The 25475-nt window shown below is 46.8% G+C and overlaps 1 protein-coding gene across 1 annotated transcript in view; it reads left to right on the top strand.

Annotated features, from left to right (window-relative positions):
* Positions 1-1641: 1641 nt before the first annotated feature.
* Positions 1642-25475, top strand: part of AOAH (acyloxyacyl hydrolase) — a 94584-nt gene continuing 70750 nt past the window's right edge. The window contains exons 1-2 of the mRNA XM_028751318.2: positions 1642-1837; positions 7293-7408. Coding sequence (XP_028607151.2) covers positions 7294-7408 — 115 coding nt within the window. The 5' untranslated portion in view covers positions 1642-1837; position 7293. The remainder of the gene's footprint in view (positions 1838-7292; positions 7409-25475) is intronic.

Below are 25475 nucleotides of genomic sequence, written 5' to 3'. Positions count from 1 at the left end.
AAGCTCTTACCCACAGCGCCACCCGCGTCCCCAAACCCGAGGTATACCACTGTATTAAATATTGCTTTGGCCAATTTACCATAAGTTGTGTGTGTTTTTTTAACTGTCATTTTTTCCCCATTATGGCATAATTGTATGGGATGGTATTGTTATGGGATGTGTGATCTTTGTTGCATGTTTTGTCGTTTTTATGGCTTGCAAACTCCGTCGCGTGCAGCAGTGTTGACAGGCAGCGAGCAAATTAAAAATGAAACGGAAACGAACATCTCTCTCTCCTTCCTTGAAAGGGTCAGAGAAGGATCACTGCTTAAGTGGTGGTATTAGGATATGCTGCGTTCAGGAAAAATGGCCTCAGAGATGAGAAATGTACCTTGAAAGCTTCAGATTCTGAAAGCATTGTTTTTCTGAGTAATGCCTTTCAATTTAGGGTCTACAGCTTTAACAGACTTCAAGGTGTTGTGGGTCATAATCTGATGTGTGTTTAAAAGGTTCTTCAGAGGATTAAAGGATATGCAGGCCTTATAATGTGCTGCTACCTTAGCAAGAATTTCAGCTGAGAGGAAGAAGAAAAAGGGATCAGTGGACCCGGTACAGAAATGTCATATTGCATTTAGAATACCTGGCTGACTGCTATGCACCAACGAGGCATCCATTTTTCACGGTTGCCTGTACATTCTCTCTCTTCCTTTTTAAGGGAATAGTTTGAATAATCCATATACAAAATCTGACAGCAGCACTGTCTTTAAAAGTTCACAGCTGCCAAGAAAAATATATTTGCATGACTAAAGAACGGGAAATGCATTAAATGTTTTCAGTTTATTTGAACTTTGGCATTTTCCGGTGTCCATTGGGAAAGGTCTACAGGACAAAAGCTATTAACTGATCAACCTTATTCATCACCGTGACTCCGTACCTCAGGCTTCCTCAACCTTGTCCCTCCAGATGTTTTGAGACTACAATTCCCATCATCCCTGACCACTGATCCTGCTAGCCAGGGATCATGGGAGTTGTAGGCTAAAAACATCTGGAGGGCCAAGGTTGAAGAAGCCTGGTTTACATGTATGAACCTGGATTTATTATTAATATTATTAAATGCATTTATATCTCACCTTTCTCCCAAGTTGGCGCCTGCAGGAACAGGGCTTAGAAACAGGGTCTCAGGTGGGAGAATACTGGAGCCTCAGGGTTGGCCCTCCAAGTTGCTCACTGGAATATAAATATCTTGCCTGCAGGCTGGGACAACCTTGCCATGCAAGTTAGTCATGCAATGCTCCCTCTTTATTTGTATTCTGTATACAGTGGTACCTCGGGTTAAGTACTTAATTTGTTCCGGTGGTCCGTTCTTAACCTGAAACTGTTCTTAACCTGAAGCAACACTTTAGCTAATGGGGCCGCTGCGCTGCCAGCGCACGATTTCTGTTCTCATCCTGAAGCAAAGTTCTTAACCCGAGGTATGATTTCTGGGTTAGCGGAGTCTGTAACCTGAAGCGTATGTAACCTGAAGCGTATGTAACCCGAGGTACCACTGTATTTGCAAGACACATTGCTGATGTCACTAGAGATTCATAGGATCAAGGGGTAAGGCAAATTTTGAATTGGTCAGTAAACGTATCTCTGCCTCATGCTTTGGTTTCGGATGAATGAGGTTTATGAGAAAACCCCAAACAGCGAACTTTGCTGCCGGGTTCCACACCCTGCTAACCAAACCACACTTGTCAAGAAAAGAGGAAGAGGAAAACGAAGCCTGAGCCAGTTCTGTGAGAGACTCCTCTTCTCAGGAGGCATTTTTTCTTCACTGTTGCTATTTTATTAGGAGAGTCTGCTGCAGAAACTACTGGTAAGGCATGCGGCTTTTGCTACTGGGTTGTTTTTTGGTGACGTAGTTTGTATTCATTTCCACCTTCAAACTGCTTAAGATGGCTGCACTGCGATATAGCTTTGTTTACATTAGGGCATATGACATGCAACAATTGCAGAAAATTAAAAATAGCGCAACAACAAACGTTTCTGAATATATTCACAAGGTTGGTGTTGAAGGGTATATGCCAAAATTATTACAGATACGAAATTATGTGTAGTAACGTGCATTGCTTAGACAGGTGACCATAAGCAAAAGGTATTTCATATCAATTAGAATTAGAATTTGGAGGAATGTATAGGATGGGGGAAGGGGAAATACAGTGGTGCCCTGCAAGACGAATGCCTCGCAAGACGGAAAACCCGCTAGACGAAAGGGTTTTCCGTTTCTGAGTTGCTTCGCAAGACGATTTTCCCTATGGGCTTGCTTCGTAAGACAAAACGTCTTGCTAGTCTTGCGATTTTTTTTCGCTTTCCCCCCCTTTTTCTAAGCCGCTAAGCCGCTAATAGCCTTTTAGCAGCTTAGCCGCTAATCCTTTAATAGCCGCTAAGCCGCTAAACCGCTAATAGCGCTAATCCCCTTAGCCGCTAATGGGCTTGCTTCGCAAGACGAAAAAACCGCTAGACGAAGAGAATCGCGGAACTGATTCTTTTCGTCTTGCGAGGCACCACTGTAATTAAATATGTACTGCATTCAAGCCAAACTGTGCTGTAATCTATTGGTAGTATTCTACCATATACCTCATTTCTGTAATCAAAAAAGACCGCATAAATTTGCCATGTTTCTTTTTGGCTCTTGCTACTTTCTGTGTCAGTTTTTCCAAAATGCTGGTGGCAAAATTGCATTATACCATGCCCCCACCTTTAATAATTGTGATGATTCCCATGTCCTAGCAATAGTTTTTCTTGCAGCATTAACTGCTTCCGTCTTTAGGGTGGCACTTCTCTTGATTCTAAGCGGGGCTTTTGAGGGCAAAATTCACCATCCACAGTTGTCCCTGACAAAAAGATGCTGTGTTTGGAGAAGCAGTGCCTGCTGGATTTCTGCCTGTCATTACATCTCTTTGCATCAAAATCTAGTAACCGCTTTGTGATTCGCTTTGCTAGAGACAACTGCTGCTGTGTGTAGTTTTTATTAAGTTTTCCATTTAACAATCCAATCATATCACATTAATTATTCCAAATTATACCAATACATATCATAAAGTCCAAATATTTTGCCAAATTATATATTTTTGTTGGGGGTTCCCATGCTTCGAGTTCAGTAAGGGTCCAGTCATCTCATATTTCTGCTGCTTTTAGTGTTCACCAGTCCCATCTTTCAATCTTCTTGTTGTTATCCTTTTTCTTCTTAATAGCCTCTGAGTTGTTTCCACAGGCGAGTTAAAGTAAGCAATATTATGCTTCTGTGTGAACTTTGTAAGGCTCTCCCCTTTTTTTTTAAAGCTGGTAAGTCTTTTGTTTGCAATAAATTCTCACACGCTGATCCAAAAGTCCTCCTCGAGCGGCAGACGCCATCATTCTCAGTTCCGATGAAATAAAATCTAGGCATTTGCTCGTTAATTTTCCCAGACAGGTTGCATCATAAATTAGGCTTTCCAGGGAAGATTTGCCAAGTCAAACTTAGAATACAAACTTAGAATACAAACATGATAACAGCTTCTGTGTGTAGTTCTAGATCCCATGACTGAAGTTCAGCATGCAACCATATCCATGTTTTGGGGGTGGGAAATTAAAAGTAGTGCATGAAGAGAGGGATGCAGGAGAAATTCAACTGAGTTCACAGTTAAATGTGAACTTGCCAAATTCATACTTTTCAAAACAAGATGAGAACCAAAACAACAGCTATCCTTTGAAATTTGCAGTTATCCTGATTTTGTAACACAGTTCTTCAGCCAAGTAGTGTGTACAAAAATGCATAGGGATGGCGCTGTGGTCTAAACCACTGAGCCTCTTGGGCTTGCCAATCAGAAGATTGATGGTTTGAATCCCCACAACGGGATGAGCTTCCATTGCTCTGTCCCAGCTCCTGCTAGCAGTTCGAAAGCACACCAGTGCAAGTAGATAAATAGGTTCCACTGCGGCAGAAAGGTAAACAGCATTTCCATGCACTCTGGTTTCCGTCACGGTGTTCCATTGCACCAGAAGCGGTTTAGTCATGCTGCTGCATGACCCGGAAAGCTGTCTCTGGACAAACGCCACCTCCCTTGACCTGACAGCGAGATGAGCGCTGCAACCCCATAGTCACCTTTGACTGGACTTAACAGTCCAGGGGTCCTTTACCTTTACACAAATGTATATACCAGGATAATGTGCATATAAGTGGATACAAAAATGCATTGTATTCGTCGTGGAAAGAAGCCTTCATCACATTGATTCCTAAAGTGGAAACTGAAAAGACTCAACTTAAGAACTACCGTCCCATCTCACTCCTAAATGTGGATTACAAAATCTTTGCAGACATTTTAGCAAGTAGACTTAAAAAAGTTTTGAATGAAGTAATTCACAAGGACCAAGCTGGCTTTCTCCCAGGTAGACATTTGTTTGACAACACCAGGAACATTATTGATATTTTGGAACTTTTACAAACAAATATCAATAGGAGAGCGGTGTTAATTTTTATTGATGCAGAGAAAGCCTTTGATAATATCTCTTGGACGTTTATGAAGAAAAATTTGGAAGGGATGGGAGTGGGACGGGGGTTTGAAAATGGAATACAAGCAATCTACACAGAGCAAAAAGCTAAATTGATAGTGAACAATGTGGTGACAGAGGAGTTTAAAATTGAAAAAGGGACACGACAGGGGTGCCCGCTATCTCCCCTTTTATTTATCTCAGTCCTGGAGGTGCTATTGAACATGATCAGGGAGGACCGGTCGGTACAAGGAATAGAGGTCGGAGTGAAACAATATAAATTGAAAGCTTTTGCAGATGATTTAGTCTTAACACTACAGGAGCCAGTATCTAGTACAAAAAGAGTTTTAGAACTGATCCATGAATTTGGTCGGGTGGCGGGATTTAAGCTGAACAAGCAAAAGACCATGGTTTTGGCCAAAAACTTGACACCTACAGAAACAGAGGGGTTTCAGAAAGAAACAGAACTAAGTGTTGTCAAAAAAGTGAAATACCTAGGGGTTCATTTGACTGTAAAAAATTTGAATTTATTTAAAGACAATTATGAAAAATGTTGGTCGGAAATTAAGAAGGATTTGGAAACTTGGTCAAAGTTGAAACTTTCCTTGTTGGGCAGAATTGCAGCTATAAAGATGAATGTATTGCCGAAAATGTTATTTTTGTTTCAAACCCTACAGATCGTGGACAGAGTGGAATGTTTTGGAAAGTGGCAGAAGGATATATCTAAGTTTGTCTGGCAGGGCAAAAAGCCCCGAATAAAGTTTAAAATATTAACTGATTCAAAAGAAAGAGGGGGGTTTGCCCTGCCGGACCTGAGGTTGTATTATGAATCTGCAGCCTTTTGCTGGCTGAAGGATTGGTTTCTGTTGGAGAACACTGATGTCCTGGATCTGGAAGGGTTTGACAATGCTTTTGGTTGGCATGCTTACCTGTGGTACGACAAGGTCAAAGTTCATAAATTATTTAAAAACCATATTGTCAGAAGAGCAATCTTTGCGGTTTGGTCGAAATATAAAGACTTACTGGAGGGCAAGACCCCGAGATGGCTTTCACCGATGGAGGCCAAGGCTAGGAAAAGACCTAACATGGAGGCCTACTGGCCAAAATATTGGGAAATAATTGAAAAAGTTGGAGACAAATGGAGGTTGCAGAGCCAAGACAAACTAAAAAATAAGGTGCGAGATTGGCTACATTATGCTCAAATCCAAGAGGTTTTTAAAATGGACAAAAAAGTTGGTTTCCAGGTGGAAAAATCGAAATTAGAGACGGAATTGTTAGAATCAAAAACTAAGACACTTTCAAAAATGTATAACTTGCTGCTTAAATGGAATACACAGGATGAGACAGTTAAATCTGCCATGATAAAATGGGCACAGGATATTGGACACAACATTATGTTTGAAGACTGGGAAAGGTTATGGAACACCGGTATAAAGTTTACGGCATGTAATGCCTTGAAAGAAAACATTATGAAAATGATATACCGGTGGTACATGACCCCAGTCAAGTTAGCTAAGATATACCACTTGTCTGATAATAAATGTTGGAAATGTAAGGAGGCAGAAGGGACATTTTTTCATCTTTGGTGGACCTGCCCAAAAGTGAAGGCCTTCTGGGAAATGATTTACAACGAGTTAAAAAAGGTATTTAGGTATACCTTTCCCAAGAAACCAGAGGCCTTCCTATTGGGCATGGTGGACCAGAAGGTGTTAAAGAAGGATAGAACTTTGTTCATGTACGCTACTACAGCAGCAAGAATTCTTATTGCAAAGCACTGGAAGACTCAAGATTTACCCACGCTGGAGGAGTGGCAGACGCAGTTGATGGACTACATGGAACTGGCTGAGATGACTGGCAGAATCCGAGATTTGGGCGAGGAAACAATGGAAGAGGACTGGAAAAAATTTAAGGACTATTTGCAAAAACATTATAAGTTGTACGAATGTTAAGAAATATGCACGATTAGGAAACTTTCGCTTTAGCAACTTGATTAGGTAAATTGAAAATTAAGACAAGAAAAAAGAGGTGGTAATATGAAACAATTTTATTATGTTAACTTTAAATGTACAAAGTTGGGACATAATATTGTGAATTTAGAAACATAATAATTGAAAGTTACAGTAAGTTAAGAAACAAGGTAACAAATTGCTGAAACTTTTATTGCAAAGAACGCAGAGTCTGGAGGATGCGGGGAAGTCCATTTGGAATATTGGAAAAACTATTGAAAATTGGATTGTAATGATTTTTTTGATCTTTTTTTTTGTTTTTGTTTCTTGTATTCTCTTACTTTAATCTTGTGTCTATGACCTTAAGAAAAGAAACTCAATAAAAAATATTTATTTAAAAAAAATGCATTGTATTGGGGAAAATTGCTTTGCGATAATGTGCATATTAGGCAAAATAGCATACAAAGGTGTTTATATGCTAATGAATTTCATGATGGCTTTTGAAAAATTGCATATTGATGTGGAAATGTGGGGAGCTGAATGTAAGATTGGGAAAACGAGAAACTGAGAGAAACCGAAATGGATAGATTTTCTGTCCTGAACGCATACAAACAATGCATACAAACAAACAAACAAACAAACAAACCCAGTAAGAACATGTGACTGAAAGTTTGGTTTTTTATTGGCAAAGCACTTGGTTACCTCAGCTCCTCAGGTGCAAGAACCGCATGCATTGCTCCTGCACTTGAGTCTCCCTCCATGAGATTTAATGGCGTCAGTCCTTAAGAATTTCACTTATGTCAATGCTGATTTTGAGAAGTTTCCCCCACCCTTCCTCTATGTTTTTACTTCCAGAATGAGAATGCGTTGGAAGATGGCTCCTTCCTTCAACTTTGTGCTCCTCTTCGTGCTTTTGCTGAAAGGCGCCTCCCTCGTTCCAAATGTCCAAAACAAGCAGCATAGCTGTATAGGTATGTGCTGATTTCCTATTTGTTGTATTTATTTAAAACAGCTCTTCATAAAAATATCCCAGACGATGCACTTGTACCTTAAGGGAGAGTGCAGCCACATCCAGAACAGATAAGCCACCTAATTCCCAGACCTAAGAACCACCCCCTCGCAACATCTCTCTTTCATCCAGCACACCCCTGCAACAAGCACCCCTGTAGCCACACCTAATTCAGTTGCATCTTGAGCACCTTCCCCACAAAGTGGACATTTGGGACTGAGGGGAAGCTCTCATAAGCCTCCAGCCCATGATAGATATTTTCCAGGAGCAACTATGGCTTCTTTCAAGTCACCTCCCTGTCATGCAAGGAGATGCACCCACTCACTCAAATTCATCATGATGGACAAGGGTTGCGAGACCCTGTAGTTAGCCGCACAGCTTCCAGCATCTTGTCCAAATTTTCAGGCCTCAAGAACCGAAATTGATCCCATAGAACAGGGGCCAGCAAGGTTTATCTTGTCTGGGCCAGATCGGTCCCGCGGAGACCCCTCCGTGGACCGGATCGCGCGTTTATGTGAGCGCGCAGGCCTGTGATTTTCGGTGTCTGCGAAGACGCAGTTTTCAACACAGCGGAAGCAAGTCCCTGCACCGTGCTGCGCCAATTTAGCACAGCACGTGAGTGGGCAGCTCAGTTTGGGAGTGGTTCGTGGGCCGATCAAATGACCTCCACAGGCCACTTCTGGCCCATGGGCCTTACGTTGCTGATCCCTGCCGTAGAATCAGACTATACAGTGGAACCTCAAAGCCGAATGCCTTTGGACTTGAATGTTTCGGCTCCCAAACGATCAAAAGCCAGAAGTGATTGTTCCGGTTTTCAAACGATTTTCAGAAGCTCCTGCAGCCAATCAGAAGCTGCGCTTTGGAAGCTGAACGCTTGGGAAGTTGAACAGGCTTCCAGAACAGATTCAGTTCGACTTCCAAGGTATGACTGTAATAATGCTTTAGATTCAATGGCATTGAGGCTAGACAAAATATCTGTTAATTTCTGATTCTCTCTCATTTTTCCACTCTTAAATTCACTGCTCCACATTTCCACAGCAATTTGCGATTAACACCCCCCCCCCCGAAAACAACCCCCACAATAATTCATTGGGATTTAAGTGCAATTTCTCCCAATACACACATTTCTGTATACACATCTTTGCAAGCAATCTTTATGTTCACTTTTCCCAACACATACATAAATTCAGAGCAGTGCAATTTTCAAAGTTTAATTGCGTTTCACATCTTATATTTGTTCATAAAGTGTGACTTAGTTACTTCTCATTAAAACGCAAACATAATTAATTTTCTTTGCCATCCCTAAATGGACAGGTGCCTAGCAAACATGTTCCATAGCCCATCTCCAAGGCTTCCAGCAGCCTTTCAATTTGGGCAATTGCGAATAAACCCCTCACCACTCAGAAATGTGCTGATGTAATGGCGATGGAGAAATAATCCTTTCACTGGCATGCAGTAGTGAGATATTTTTTTCAAGCATGTAGATGTCCCAGTTTTATGTCCAAGCAAACATAGAATATAGTTTTTGTCCATTTTCAATCTGTATAACTTTTTAGCAGCCATCTCAGCTAAAATAATACAGTGGTACCTCGGGTTAAGTACTTAATTCATTCCGGAGGTCCGTTCTTAACCTGAAACTGTTCTTAACCTGAAGCACCACTTTAGCTAATGGGGCCTCCTTGGATGAGGGAAGGTATAGAAATTTTAATGATGATGTTGATGATTATAATGTGCTTTTATACCATCAAATGATGGCCACAAATGTAGTTTACTTCTGCATTTTTTCAGAACTGCCACCCTGTGTTCACTTGCCTTTTGGAGTTTGTTCAGACATTTTCCTTCCAACTATAAAATGCTGTTGTAAACCCAGTCTGTTCTGTGTAGACAGACAAAGCCCTGTTGAAATTTCTAAGAGCTACTGTACCTTCAATGAACTACTTCCTGTTTGCATGTTCAGTTTGTTTTTTTAATTGTTCCTTCCTCATCAAAACTGGGAAATTAGTTACGAGTTGCTTCTTAGTCAGTTTGTGTTCACTCTTCAGAGGATTTTAATTACTGATTTCCTTTCAGCATTTTTTTTTAAGGGCAAAATTACAACACTGTTCGGCTAAAAACAACACACAAATAGGTGGGGAAATGAAAGAAAACCAGTAATGACTAACTGTCATTACCAGGAAAAAGTAAAAGGCTGACCTTAGGTGGAGAATTTTTTTTTAACTGACATTGGAAGGGGTCACTGCTGAACAGGGGTGCTCTTCTGAGTAAACATTATAAATGATCGTTGGCCATAGGGGAGAGCATTGAAAGTTAATGTAGCCTTATATTCAGTGCTGTGTGGAATTTTAATTTCACTTCTGGCTAATTGCAGAATAGCAATGCCTCGGGGTCTCTAGTGCGGTAGCAACCCTTGCTTATCAAAGTGAAAGTGGATTTAGTATAGCAAGTGCTTGCAAGACACATACAGTGGTACCTCGAGTTACAGATGCTTCAGGTTACAGACTCTGCTAACCCAGAAATAGTACCTCGGGTTAAGAACTTTGCTTCAGGATGAGAACAGAAATCATGCGGTGGTGGCGCAGCGGGAGGCCCCATTAGCTAAAGTGGCATCTCAGGTTAAGAACGGACCTCCAGAACGAATTAAGTTCTTAACCCGAGGTACCACTGTAAAGACTATTGCTAGTCACTTCAGAACTGCAGGCTGCCCGGTTCCCAATCATGGCCTAGCTCAGGTTATTGTTGCTGCTGTTCTTACCCTGAGGAACAAGGCACATTCAGATTGGGGAATGGCATTCACCCAGCCAGCCCATGAGAACTTCAATAGGGTTTGTTGTACGGCAGTAATCGCTTCCTTGCGATGGGTTTAATTCTGATGCCGGCTGCTAGTAGAAACAACAGAGGGGTAGGGTACACACAGTTCTAGTTTCCTCCACCCCAGGAGAGTTGCTAATCAGGGGTAATCAATAAGGATTAACAGTCTCCAGACAAAAGAGATCATGGGAACAAGCCCCGACTTGCAGCATGTTTGCTAATTGCACAGGGAAATAAGCCGTATAGTAACTGCTACGTCTGCAGATAATTTACCTGATTATAGTCGCAATTGTGGAACTAATTATTCATTAGTAACCCCCTCTGAAGGAAACGGGGCTATTTGTAAAGTTAGCTCTTTCAGCGCCGCAGCCTCTGCATTCAATCATGGAAAAAAGCACATGTAAATGAGGCGTGGTAGAGCATGTACGCCAGTAATTTTACAGGCCCCCTGCTTTCTGTGTGCCTTTCCACAACAGGGTACACACCAGTTTGAAGAAAAGAAAAGAAAAATGTGTTCTCTTAGCCACATTTTTAAACCTGTGCCTTCAGCAGGGGCGGGGGACCACTCCCATTAACTACAAATTTTTGGAATCGTTTACATGTCAAAACTAAGGAAACGAACAGTTAAACAGTTCCCACAATTCAGTAGCAAAAGCAATGGATTGCATGTCACCATCTCCTATGTAGTTCATTAATTGGATGCCACAAGTAAGATCCACAAATAGCTACAGTCATTTTTAAAATAAGACCATTTCTTTTTCTCCCAGTTGCATGGATTTTTTCTGAATAAACGACATGCAATTTTTTAATAAAAAAATCACATTTCCTTCATTCCGATGGTTGTTAAGCCAGCTGTCCCTGCTTAACTACGTTGGTCTTTCAATGAATTTCAATGTTGGTTCCATTATGTGACATGTATTTTGGGAAAAATACAGGGTGGATAATATATTTCATGTCTCATTTTTAACATTGAAAAATATACATGCAGTCATATTGAAAGAATCATGGATTCCCCAATACTCAGAAATGTTTAATGACTGGAAGCAGTGCAAAAACTCAGCCAAAACAGTTGCTACTCAACAACTGTTGAGGACATTGGCATGCTAGAAAAGATTGCTTACACCCTGTGGGGTCCTATAGTTAGCATGCCCATCAAAACCACAATTCATTTTATGCTGAAAATCAATCTAAACTCTGAGCTTCAGCTAGTGCCCGTCCAGAGTGAGTTTACTGGTTTCTGAGCAATTTATGCGAGCGTAAATCAGTGCTTGATTTGATTTAAGAATAAGAAGAATGTCAGAAAATTCTGTCCTTCCCCCTCTTCTTATTCCTAGGTCCATGTCACCATATCATTATGAACAGTTACGACTGCAGAGTGTACCCATAGAGTCCATTTTCAAGGGTGAAGGGCAATGAAAAGAAAGGAAGGGCGTGGAGAGGAAATTGAGGAAACAGGGAATCAGACAAAGAGATAATGGATGCTAAACAATGAAGAAATAGCAGAACGGGAACAAGTGTTCATACAGGTCTTAGGGTCCTGAAGTGAATATCAGTCAAGTCAAGTCACATTTACATTGTTGTTAAAACTACAAATGGAATGAGAAATAGATTCTCAGTTATTGTCCTTGGAAAAATTGCATATTACACTAGCCTTTTGTACTTTATACTCAAAAAGCTCCAAATAGTGTGTTGTATAATATGTTCTCAGGCCAAGGTTTTGGCACTCATCTCACTTTATTGGCCAAGGGAGCCGGCGTACAGCTTCCAGGTCATGTGGCTAGCATGACTAAGCCACTTCTGGTGAACCAGAGCAGCGCACGGAAATGCCGTTTACCTTCCTGCCAGAGCGGTACCTATTTATCTACTTGGACTTTGACGTGCTTTCGAACTGCTAGGTTGGCAGGAGCAGGGACTGAGCAATGGGAGCTCACCCTGTCGCGGGGATTCGAACCGCTGACCTTCTGATCGGCAAGCCCTAGGCTCTGTGGTTTAACCCACAGTGCCACCCGCGTCCCAACAGCGCCACCCACGTCCCGAAGGTTGCTGCAGTTCAAAACCCGAGTTCCTGCATTGTTCAAATGGGGTTCCTTTGCCATTCATGGTCAGTTTGCCATTTCTTCCCAAATGTTACATTTAAACTGGGCCAATCAGCACTTCTTGTGTGTTGTGCATTACACTGTCATTGTATTAAGAAGGTTATCCTGCCCCCCCCCCCCAATTACTTGTGCTTTCTGATTTGCAGAGGTGCCCAAAGGCAGGTTTTGTAAATCCTGGGGCTGATCAATTTGATGTGATAGGAATTTTGAGGTCTTAGATATATGTTAAATGTTCATAAGTGTACCAACCAAGCACATACGTAGATCAGCACAGGAAGACTGACCTGAAACCATTTTTGATTCCCAAAACTGAGCAAATGTTTTCTCTGCAAGGTCAAAGGAAAATGGAAAAGCCTCCCCATTGTCTTTTCCTTCACAAATCCTGTCTTAAGGACACATTTAAGATATGAATAGGGTGTGAGCCTGTGACCTGGCTCAGGAACTAAGTATTTATCTTTACAAAAGACTGGCCAGGCTCCCCAGGCAATCCAATCAAGTGACCATTAAACAGGTAACCTGTTTAGACGAGATAAACAACGCACTCAGATTTCTGCTGTAGACCACCTTTTCTGTGATGTAGGTATGATGTATCGAGGGGGGGGGTCTTAGGTTACACGGTGTGATGGCCTGGGATTCCGATTCGGAGGATGAAACAGAGGAATCCCAGCCTGCACAGGAGTCCCCGCCTCCAGGGCCGGCTGAACTGGGGCAAGGCCTAGATGCTGAAGAGCCTGCACCTGTGGCAGTGCATCAGGAGCTGGCCCCAGGTGAAGCCCTTCTGGCCCCAGAGGGGCTTGATGACTCAGTGGCCACAGGTGAGCCTCCTCCAGGGCCCAGTAACCCTTCGGCCTCTCCTGATCTGCAGAGGCTTAGGGCAGAGAGGCGAAGGGAACTGGTTGCCCCCAGGAGGAGTGCTCGCCTTAAGGCCAGAGGAGGCGGGGCTCCTGGGGGCCGGGACCGCCCCTGGCCTTAGAAGAGGATAAAAGCCCAGTCAACCCGGCCCCAGGTTGCGGGAGCAACGTCGTTGTTGGCTTCGGACCTTCCTGTGTTCTTGATCCCTGCTCGGCCTCCTGTTCCTGACTATCCGGTACTCCTGTTCCCTGCTCGGCTTCCTGTTCCTGACTATCCAGTACTCCTGTTCCCTGCTCGGCCTCCTGTTCCCGACCATCCGGTGTTCCTGTTACCTGCTCAGCCTTCTGTTCCAGCGTTCCTGTTCCCCGCCCGGCTCTCTGCATCGGACCTCGCCCCTCTTCGTGTGGACTCTGCTACACTCACGGTACCTTACCCCCGGGACCAGCACAGTTTGCTCCCGCCACACCCGCACTCCCCCTTCATAGGGGTGCGTTCGGGAAGAGCCAGAGGCCATGGCTGACCAGGCGGCTGCACTGGTGGCTTTGGCCCAGGAGAACCAGGCCTTGACTCACACCGTGCAGCAGCTCAGTGACGCGGTTGTGGCACTTCAGCAACGCTTGGAAGCCCTACCGGCTCCTGGGGCCGACGCCCCGGCTCCTGGCAAGTACCCAGTGGCTTTGCCTGAGAAATTTGATGGAGCCCCGGCCAGCTTTCCCATGTTCCTGGCCCAGGCCAAGCTGTATATTCAGGGGCGAGCCCGGAACTTTCCTGACGACCGCACCAAGGTGCACTTTTTGATTAGTTTGTTAAAGGACCAGGCGGCCAAGTGGGCGTTGCCGCTACTCAGGCAAGACTCCCCCTTGCTGGCAGACTATACGGGGTTTTGCAATCGTTTGGAGGCCGCGTTCGGCAACCCCCAGAAAGGGAGTCAAGCCAACCGGGCGATTCGGCGTTTGAAACAGGGCAAGTCCACGGTGGCCGCATATACCACGGAGTTTCGGCTGTTGGCACAGGACTTGACCTGGAATGATTCGGCACTGCGGGACCAGTATCTCGAAGGGCTTTCGGACGAGGTACTGGACCAGTTGGCCACAATGGAACGCCCCACCACGCTAGGCACTCTCATTCAACGGAGTCTACAAATAGACGACCGGTTGGAGGATCGTCGTCAGGCCCGGGGTCGCCGACACTTCCAGTTCACGGTACCAGCTTTTTCCGGCAGCCCCACGGTCACAACTGATTTAACGGAGGAGCCTATGCAGCTCGGGGCAGTGCGGCCACGCCTTTCCCCCGCAGAGAAGGCGCAGCGTCGGGAGGGAAATCTCTGTCTTTACTGTGGTGGAAGTGGACACTTCGCTCGGTCTTGCCCTGAGAAACGCCAGCCGCAGGGAAACCGCCAACCCCAGTAGCTGATGGCCCTAGCTACCGGGGGTCCCAAACCGCGCAGAATGGGCCTGCACCAATGGACTTGCAACATCTTATGGTTTCGGTACGTTTATACCCTCCAGGTGGGCCCTGGATCCTCACCCATGCTTTGGTAGATTCAGGGGCAACCCGCTCCTATATGGACGCTGCTTTTGCCGCCCATCATCAGGTGCCACTTCGGAACAAGCCAGTACCGGTCCAGGTGGAAGCGATTGACGGACGACTTCTGTGTTCAGGTGCCGTTACTCAGGAGACCCAGCCCCTGGTCCTGTGTTTCCAGCAGCACCGGGAGTTGCGAACTTTGGACATTGCCTCTATGCCCCGCTTCCCCCTGGTGCTCGGGATGGACTGGCTGGAAGCCCACAACGTTCAGATTGACTGGGTCAAACGGACCGTGCACTTCCCAGACCCATGTTCCCATGCTCAATCCGGGACGCTGGCGGCCGCGCCCTCAGAGGAGGCAGCACCCACGCTCCCAGCCGTGTATCAGGACTACCAGGACGTGTTCGAGGAACGGGGGGCAGACCAGCTGCCGCCGCATCGGCCTTTTGACTGCGGCATAGACCTCCAACCCAGAGCGCCTTTACCAGTGAGTCGCTTATATTCTCTAACAGAGCCAGAGCGCGAGGCTTTGCAGGACTTCTTGCGCAAGAACCTGGAGCGTGGGTTCATTAGGCCTTCCACCTCGCCTACCGCGGCACCAGTGCTTTTCGTTAAGAAGAAATGTGGGGAACTCCGCCCTTGCCATGATTACCGAGCCCTGAACAAAATTACCGTCCCAGACCGGTACCCCTTGCCCCTTATCTCGGAGCTGCTGGAGCGGGTGCAAGGGGCACAGGTGTTCACCAAGCTGGACCTCCGGGGGGCCTACAACTTGATTCGGATCCGAGCCGGGGATGAGTGGAAGACAGCGTTTGGGACCCGGTACGGGCAGTTCGAATATTTGGTTATGCCTTTCGGTTTGTGCAACGCGCCTGCTGTGTTCCAACGCTACATCAACCACGTGTTTCAGGACTTGTTAGACAAGTACGTGGTGGTGTATTTGGATGACATACTGATTTACTCCCGTGACCCGGCTCGCCATGAGGGACATGTCCGGACCGTGCTGCAGCGCTTGCGTGAGCACCGTTTGTACGCAAAGCTCAGCAAGTGCGAGTTCCATCAGCGGACTGTGGACTTCCTTGGTCACCGGCTCTCTCCGGATGGGGTGCAAATGGACCCGGGGAAGGTGACAGCGGTTCAAGAATGGGCGGCACCCCGGAACCGCAAGGACCTACAACGTTTCCTGGGGTTCACCAATTACTACCGGACCTTCATCGCTGATTATGCTCATCGCACCACCCCGTTGACCTGGCTACTGCGCCCAAAGACGCCGTTTTCCTGGGACAAGGAGGCAGAGGAGGCGTTTCAGGGGTTGAAGGCCTGTTTCCAGAGGGCACCAATCTTACAACATCCTGACCCCTCTCGACCCTTTGTGGTGGAGACCGACGCCTCCAGTACGGCTCTCGGTGCCGTCTTGTCTCAACAGATTGGTCCTGAAGCGCCACTCTTACCCTGTGCCTTCTATTCCCGCCAGCTCCTACCAGCGGAGCGTAACTATACTGTGTGGGAGCGGGAACTACTGGCCATCAAGGTAGCCTTTGAGGTCTGGCGCCACCATCTTGAGGGGGCACGACATCCGGTGGAGGTGAGAACCGACCACCGGAACCTGGAGTACCTCCAGACCACCCGCAAGCTGAACCAAAGACAGATCCGGTGGGCGTTGTTCTTTTCCCGGTTCCAGTTTCGGATCTGCTACATCCCTAGCTCTCAGAATCAGAAGGCGGATGCCCTGTCCCGGAAACCTGAAGACAACGCAGACACGGTACAGCAAGCAGAACCCACCACGATCCTACCTCTGGCTGCATTCCTGGCCACCCAGGAGGCGCAGCCACTGCAGGTTCGGGTGCGGGAACAGCAGCGGGTCGACGCTTGGGCCCAGGAACGACTCCGGGAGCTGGCTGAAGGGTCCAGCCCACAGTATCCGGGGCTGGTCCTGCATCAGGGCCTCCTGCTGCACCACGGTCGTCTGTACATCCCGCCAGGGCCACTACGGCTGGAGGTTCTCTGGATGGCCCATGATGCCCCAGCAGCGGGGCACTTTGGACGGTATCGGACCACCCATCTGGTCAGTCGTGAGTTTTGGTGGCCCCGCCTGAAGGCTGACGTGGCTCGCTACGTTGCTGGTTGTGATGTCTGCCGGCGCGCCAAGGGAACTACCGGGCGACCCCCCGGCCTACTTCAGCCATTGCCAGTTCCACCGCGCCCTTGGCACACGGTTTCGTTGGACTTTGTAGTGGACTTACCCTCGTCTCGTGGCTGTACCTGCCTTCTGGTTTTCTCCGACCATTTCACCAAGATGGTGCACTGCACTCCCTGTCCATCTGTACCCACAGCCAAGGAAACTGCTCAGCTGTACCTTCAGCATGTCTTCCGCCTGCATGGACTACCTGAGCGCATGGTGTCCGACCGGGGCGTTCCGTTCACATCCCGGTTCTGGCGAGCATTACACCAGACCCTCGGGACAGAGGTCTGCCTCTCGTCAGCCTACCACCCACAGACCGATGGCCAGACGGAACGGGCGAACGCGGTGCTGGAGCAGTACCTCCGGTGTTACTGCAGCTACCAGCAGGATGACTGGGTCGACCACCTGGCATTGGCGGAGTTCGCCTATAACAACGCGGTGAATGCGTCCACCCAGCAGACCCCGTTCCAGGCCAGTTATGGTTATCATCCATGGCTGTTTCCAGAGGTGCTGCCGGCATCCGCGGTCCCGGCGGTGACGGAGTGGCTTCAAGAGCTCCAGTCCCAGCAACAGCTTTTGGTGGAGCAACTGCACCAGGCCAAGGAAGCGTACAAAGCCCAGGCCGACCGCCACCGCCAGATGGGGCCGGAACTTTGCATCGGTGACCTGGTTTGGCTCTCCACTCGCCACCTCCACCCCTCTCGACCTTCGCGGAAGTTGGACGCCCGCTTCACCGGCCCGTTCCCTATCGTAGACCAAGTCTCTCCTGTGGCATTCTGTCTCCGGTTACCCGCAACCCTGAAGGTTCACCCGGTCTTCCACAGGTCCCTTTTGAGTCCGGTGGCCCCACCCGACGAGTTCCACCCGAACCGTCCCCGACCGCAGCCAGTGTTGGTTCGGGGAGAGCCTGAGTACGAGGTGGAACGCATCCTGGACTCCCGATACCGCAGGGGAAAGCTGCAGTATCTCATTGACTGGAAGGGGTACGGACCGGAGGACCGTTCCTGGGAACCAGCGGCCAACGTCCACGCACCTGCCTGCCTCCGAGAGTTCCATGCGACGTACCCCGGCAAGCCGGGTCCGGACCCTCGGTTGAGGGGGGGGCCTGGGAGGGGGGATGGTGTGATGGCCTGGGATTCCGATTCGGAGGATGAAACAGAGGAATCCCAGCCTGCACAGGAGTCCCCGCCTCCAGGGCCGGCTGAACTGGGGCAAGGCCTAGATGCTGAAGAGCCTGCACCTATGGCAGTGCATCAGGAGCTGGCCCCAGGTGAAGCCCTTCTGGCCCCAGAGGGGCTTGATGACTCAGTGGCCACAGGTGAGCCTCCTCCAGGGCCCAGTAACCCTTCGGCCTCTCCTGATCTGCAGAGGCTTAGGGCAGAGAGGCGAAGGGAACTGGCTGCCCCCAGGAGGAGTGCTCGCCTTAAGGCCAGAGGAGGCGGGGCTCCTGGGGGCCGGGGCCGCCCCTGGCCTTAGAAGAGGATAAAAGCCCAGTCAACCCGGCCCCAGGTTGCGGGAGCAACGTCATTGTTGGCTTCGGACCTTCCTGTGTTCTTGATCCCTGCTCGGCCTCCTGTTCCTGACTATCCGGTACTCCTGTTCCCTGCTCGGCTTCCTGTTCCTGACTATCCAGTACTCCTGTTCCCTGCTTGGCCTCCTGTTCCCGACCATCCGGTGTTCCTGTTACCTGCTCAGCCTTCTGTTCCAGCGTTCCTGTTCCCCGCCCGGCTCTCTGCATCGGACCTCGCCCCTCTTCGTGTGGACTCTGCTACACTCACGGTACCTTACCCCCGGGACCAGCACACACCCCTTCTGTGATGTATGTATGATGTATGGAGGGGTGGTCTTGAGCTCCAGGGCAGGGAATTTAAAATGTCTATATAAGGGCAGGCACACCTTTGTTCTGGGTTCCTCCTCCCTCCTGCATGTGGTGAGTGAGGACCCTGTTGCAACAGATCAATAAAGATCAGGCTTACTAGCTGCTTTGCTTCTCAATATTATCTGGTTGGCCTCTGTTATTTTCTCCTGCCAATCGGGAACCTACGTAAGGACTCTGTATGGGCTCTTGGATACCCCATAAGGGGAAAAGGGCAGATTTTTGTTTACAGCATGACCACAACTGATCTTCCCCTGCATGCATTGAGTGTGTTGCAGAACAGAGTTACAGCGCCATGTATGCCACTACAACTGGCTTGAAGAACACATGAACCGAGAGTTGCAATACAGTACAGGGCTTGCTTAGCAAAAAAAGGTGGTGAAAAAGTGTTCTCTAACTGCAGGAAGTTTCCCAAACATACAGTACTAGCTTTCTAAATGTTGACATTTGAGGTGCCATTTCCCATTTAATGGTAACTGAAATTCAAGTCATCTGTTGCAATACCTCCAGAAATAGCCCCCTGCCACTATGGACCAACATGTATACCGTTTGGATATGTTGTTTTTCAACAAGTAATATTGGTCATAGCGGCAGCGGGCTATTTCTGGAGGTATTGCAACAGATGACTTGCATTTCAGTCATATGCATTTGTCATTTGCATTTATGGAAGTTGAAGCCTTAAAATGTCCCCTAAGTCCTCAGTAATTGAGGCAGGCATAGGCAAACTCTGGCCCTCCAAATGTTTGGGACTACAATTCCCATCATCCCTGACCACTGGTCCTGTTAGCCAGGGATGATGGGAATTGTAGTCCCAAACATCTGGAGGGTCAGAGTTTGCCTATGCCTGACTTGAGGGGATAATTTTGCCTACGGTGATTTGGGCACTTGTCCCCACTGCCATTTGGGGATAATTTATCCCCTAATGAGGAACAATCCAGAAATGTGTTGAGTATTACAAGTGATAGTGAAGCTTATTTTCTACAGATGGCTGCTTTCCTTTGCAGGATTTCCACAGGGCTGTGTTAGACTAGTAGGAGTTGGTTCTTGCTGTGCTTCTCAAACCATTTTGAATCTAGAGGTTCTGTTTCACAAAATCAGCTGCTTCATTCAGATTTGTATTTCCTACAGATTGAGTTGCACAGAGGCTAGCGGCAGGTCTGGGATTTCATATCCAAAGAAGACAAGCAAAATAAACTATTTGTTCTGTTTCCATAACGATGCAGAGCTTCTGAAAACAGATAATTCGTTTGTATAAAAACCATCATTTTCCCCACAGTCAGGAGGCAATGGGCTTTGTTACATCTGCCCTTATTTTCCATTGAATTTTGAACCACATTTGATTGCATGGAGCTCTGTCAGTGTTTAAATAACTAGGATAGCTCATTCCCCTGGAAGGCAGATAGGAGATGCAAGCTATCATATTACAAAGCAGACCTTTGCGGCATGTTTATATGTGGGGGATGCTCCTGGGAGACCTTGTGCGTGGGCTACAGCACGCTTGTTTTGCATGTGGGGCTTTGGAAGCAAACCCGTCAGCAGTAACTGTCACACCGACTGCTACATTGGGGAAATCAACGTAGTTACTAGACTGCCCTACAGCTGGGACCCTGCAATGCAGAGAAGCTCAGGAAGCCGTGTTGAGAGTTGAGGGAGGCATTTGAAACCCTCCCTTGCTTTTGTGGAAGTCTCCGTGATGAGGAACAGAGGAACAAGCCTGCAGATCAAACCTGTACGTAGCGTTCCTGAAATATACTCGGAGTCCTGTAGTGGTTTCATGCACTTTATTGCAGCTTCTAAAACAGTGATTCAATTTCCACCCAAACCTCAGGCTTTTATATACATCATTTACACAATGAGTCCCGTCTGATTGGCTGATTCTGCTTCCCTCCTGGAGCCTGATTGGTCTTTTCCTGCAGGCCAATCAGTTGTTGCATTCTAGGATCCTACCAGCCTAATAGGCTGATTCTGCTTCCCTCCTGGAGCTTGATTGGTCTTTTCCTGCAGGCCAATCAGTTGTTGCATTCTAGGATCCTACCAGCCTAATAGGCTGATTAACTTCCTCCTGGAGCCTGATTGGTCTTTTCCTGCAGGCCAATCAGTTGTCGCATTCTAGGATCCTACTTGCCTATTGTTCTAGGATCCAAGCTTAGTACATAACAGTTCCCTTGTGGAAAGGGTCTTGGCTCACTGGCAATGAATGCAGAAGATCCCAGGTTCAGTCATCACCAGGTTGAGCAGGATCCCCGAAGAGCCCCTGCCAGTCAGTATGGATCCAGGGGTGGGGGACCTTTTTGGACCAATGGGCCAGGACCTTATTTTCCCCCATGGCCCCGGGGCCAATTCTGCCAGGTGGGCCCAACAACCCACCTCTCAGTAGCCTGATATCATAATGTCAACGCTTAGCAAAGTCCCTTGCGCAGTGCTCCTCAAATGCCCAGCTTCCTGGCAAATGAGCACAGAGCTCGCAATAGGCAGTTTCCTAATTTTCAAATTAAAACGTAAGAAGAAGGGTTTGTCCCTGTGTTCTGTTGCCCATAATCACCCACATCCACATCAATAAGAGATGTCTGGGTCAGGTCAGTGGATCTGCCACCTTTCAGGACATTATTCTCACAACATCTTTCAAACTTCTGGGAGATTTAAAACTTCAGGATCTGTAACTGAATTCTGGAGCCACCTTTTCTTTCCGGACTGGATTCTAATCTTCAGTTAAAAGTTGGATTTATTTTATTTAATTTTTTTACCTAAGAATAGTTACTGCTGTCATGGATGAGGCCAATAAGCCCTGAGCCAGGTCTGCACAGCTGACTCAACGTGTTTGTATACGTAGATTGGAACCAACCAGAACTGTAATTCTGAATGAAGCCAGCACTACTTAGAGACCAACTGGGCAGGCTTTCTGCTGTGTGTTGCAGTATGCCAGGAGAAGAATCTCCCATCAGCCCTTAGCCTGATAGACCAGGAAAATTCATTCTTTGTCAGACAGATACGTGCACTTTTCACTGGCTTCAAGGGCACCTAGTACTGCAACCTGAATCGTAAAGGGGAAAGTGCCATGCAGGCATATGCTGTTGTCTTAAATCTGTATTTTCTATTTTAACAATAAAAAAAAATGTTAAGTCCTATTCCCATCTGCTTAAATTAATGCGAGCAGGATCGTGCACAATGCAACTAAACCCACGTAACTATAATAACAAAGTTGGCCGCTTTTCCCCGCATTTAAAATCTGTATTCTAAAAAAAGGAACTCTTTTGTGCTGGCTTTTATCTGCAGCCATTGATACCATTCTAATTAGAATTTCCTTTGTATGTTTGCTGCAGGAGTAGATTAATTTCAACAGCCTGTTCAGCTTGCCAGGGGGTTCATGGCCAGCAAACTCTCGCTCCGACTTTATTAGCTGAGATGTGATTTCCTCCCATCTAAACTCCCTCTAGTCTATTAGAAATGTCATTTTATTATTAAACACATTCTCTCTTTTTTAGTATGATAGGAAAGCAGTCTCTTGAAATGTGAATTTTTAGATTATTGCTGTTGAACAGTATGAGCATCGTATGCTCTGATCCCCCTCGTAAATTAAATGCAGGTGGAACAAACTATATCTGAAAAGAGACAGGCAGGTTTATTAATGCTCAGGTCTGGCTGCAAAGGGATGATAGACGTTGTAATACCGAGACACTTCTTGAAATAAAAATGCTCCTTCATCCTGTCAAGGAGTGAAAGTCATTGTCAAGTGCTACCAAGAAGCCAATCTCTTAAACGTTGCTTTTAAAAAAAAGTTATGTACAACTCCAAAGTTTTGAGATGATGCGGCAGAGTCCGTCCATGATGGAATAGTTTGGCATCCCATTCATTTGAAGGGATGAGAGTGCCCTGTTCTTGTCCAGCAGAAGAGACCTTGGTTAGGGCAAGGCAGGTTGGTGGTCACAGCGCTGTGATGAACTCCTAGTGAGTAACTGGCTCTGTTAAAACAAAAAAAATTCCTTGCAGTAGCACCTTAAAGACCAACTAAGTTAGTTCTTGGTATGAGCTTTCGTGTGCATGCACACTTCTTCAGATACACTCTGAAGAAGCTCTGTTAAGTTGGAATTGAAGCCTTTTGTGCCTGTGCCTCCTATGCTCTGCACCTTTTTAGAGACCTCTTTCTAAGACCTCCCACCTGGTATGTTTCCTGGGTTTTGGGTTTTTCAGGACATGAGAAGGCACCTATGATCGTCACAGCACTGTGGCATCTGGTTCAGCCAGTCCTAGGATTAGGGGGACCCTGTTCACCAACTCAGAGCTAGGAACTTGGTTCAGCTCCTTAGATGGGAACACTTTAGCTGCTGAATCCTGGTCACTACTGGATTCCACCAGGATCATTGGAAAGAGAAAGATATCTGTGCTTCACTGTCTCATTTAAACCAATGGGACTTAGAAGTTCTTACTCTGGTTGTGGTTGGCGCTGTGGTCTAAACCAGTGTTCCCCAACCTTCGGCCTCCAGCTGTTTTTGGACTACAACTCCCATCATCCCTCGCTAGCAAGACCAGTGGTCAAGGATGATGGGAATTGTAGTCCAAAAACAGCTGGAGGCGCAAGGTTGGGGAACACTGGTCTAAACCACTGAGCCTCTTGGGCTTGCTGATCAGAAGGTCGGCAGTTCGAATCCGTGCGACAGAGCTCCCATTGCTCTGTCCCAGCTGCTGCCAACCTAGCAGTTCGAAAGCACACCAGTGCAAGTAGATAAATAGGTACTACTGCAGCGGAAAGGTAAACGGTGTTTCCGTGTGGTCTGGTGTCTGTCACGGTGTCCCATTGTGCCAGAAGCAGTTTAGTCATGTTGGTCAGATGACCCAGAAAGCTGTCTGTGGACAAACACTGGCTCCCTCAGCCTGAAAGCAAGATGAGCGCCGCAACCCTATAGTCACCTTTGACTGCACTTAACCATCCAGGGGTCCTTCACCTTACCTTTACCTCTGGTTGAATCATGTCCTACTTCCTGGAGAAGAATGTTGTTGTTGTTGTTTAGTCATTTAGTCATTTAGTCGTGTCCAACTCTTTGTGACCCCATGGACCAGAGAATAGGTAAAGGTAAAGGGACCCCTGACCATTAGGTCCAGTCATGACTGACTCTGGGGTTGCGGCGCTCATCTCGCTTTATTGGCCGAGGGAGCCGGCGTACAGCTTCTGGGTCATGTGGCCAGCATGACTACGCCGCTTCTGGCGAACCACAGTAGTGCACGGAAACGCTGTTTACCATCCCGCTGGAGCGGTACCTATTTATCTACTTGCACTTTAACGTGCTTTCAAACTGCTAGGTTGGCAGGAGCTGGGACTGAGCAACAGGAGCTCACCCCGTCGCGGGGATTCAAACCGCCAACCTTCTGATTGGCAAGTCCTAGGCTCTGTGGTTTAACCCGCAGCGCCACCCGCGTCCCTGGACCAGAGAATAGTACTCGGCTAATTTTGCTCAAAGCAAGGTGTGTCTTGCATACAGTGGGAAAGTGAACTGACCTTAACAATTTGCTGCAGCTCATACATTTACAATCCAATCCAAGATGTGACAATTCAAAAGCAAACACTATTGTGTTCAGTGGGACTTACTCTTAGATTGCAAACTTGGTCAACTTGGACTTTCATATTTGAAATCAATATTCAAAGCGCAAGAATAAAACATCTTGACAATGTGACATCAGCAGAAGAGATTTTCCCTAGGTCTTAAAAAACAGGTGCTATTTTCCTTCAAATCACAAGAACAATGTTAATATTTAGTCCAGCAAGTCAAATTCCTATGAAATCCTGTGATTGTTAATATTGTGTATATAGGTTGTATAATTGCAATATGTGTCTTATTAAAAGTATTAATACTCCTATTAAAATCAGAATGCTCCTACCTGGTTAACCGATTAATATTAGTATGGAAGTGTACACCAAGCAGCTACAATTTCTAAACAGCAGTTTATATTTCACCTTATAATGGTGCTCTGCATTCATAACTCATGGGTACGGTGACATGGATTTCCTTTGAAAAAAACCCCTGCTCCTAAATAATCCAAAATCCAGTGCACTGCTATGATCTCTGTGCATTATTCTGGTCCCCTTGGCAGCTGAATGTGTACTTGACTCCTTCGGAAAACGTTACATGAGAGGCGATGTGAGGGAATGTGATAGTTGGATCTGTATTGGCAAGCATCAAGTGCTGAACGTGCCCGTGTGAATTAGCCCTTGATTAGCCTATCACAGGAATAGGCAAACTCGGCCCCCCCAGATGTTTTGGGACTACAACTCCCATCTGAGAGCCAGTGTGGTGTAGTGGTTAAGAGCGGTAGTCTGCTAATCTGGGGAACCGGGTTCGCGTCTCCGCTCCTCCACATGCAGCTGCTGGGTGACCTTGGGCCAGTCACGCTTCCTTGAAGTCTCTCAGCCTCACTCACCTCACAGAGTGTTTGTTGTGGGGGAGGAAGGGAAAGGAGAATGTTAGCCGCTTTGAGACTCCTTAAAGGGAGTGAAAGGCGGGATATCAAATCCAAACTCTTCTTCTTCTTCGTCTTCTTCATCCCTAGCTAACAGGACCAGTGGTCAGGGATGATGGGAACTGTAGTCTGAAAACATCTGGAGGGCCAAGTTTGCCTATGCCTGGTCTATTACATATTGGAGTCTAGGCATGCATTTTGCAGGGTTCAGAGTGCCCTTGTTAACTGACTACTGAAT

Source organism: Podarcis muralis, chromosome 12, assembly GCF_964188315.1.
Source record: "Podarcis muralis chromosome 12, rPodMur119.hap1.1, whole genome shotgun sequence".
Taxonomy (NCBI): Eukaryota; Metazoa; Chordata; class Lepidosauria; order Squamata; family Lacertidae; genus Podarcis; species Podarcis muralis.
This window is presented reverse-complemented; position numbering and strand designations above follow the sequence as displayed.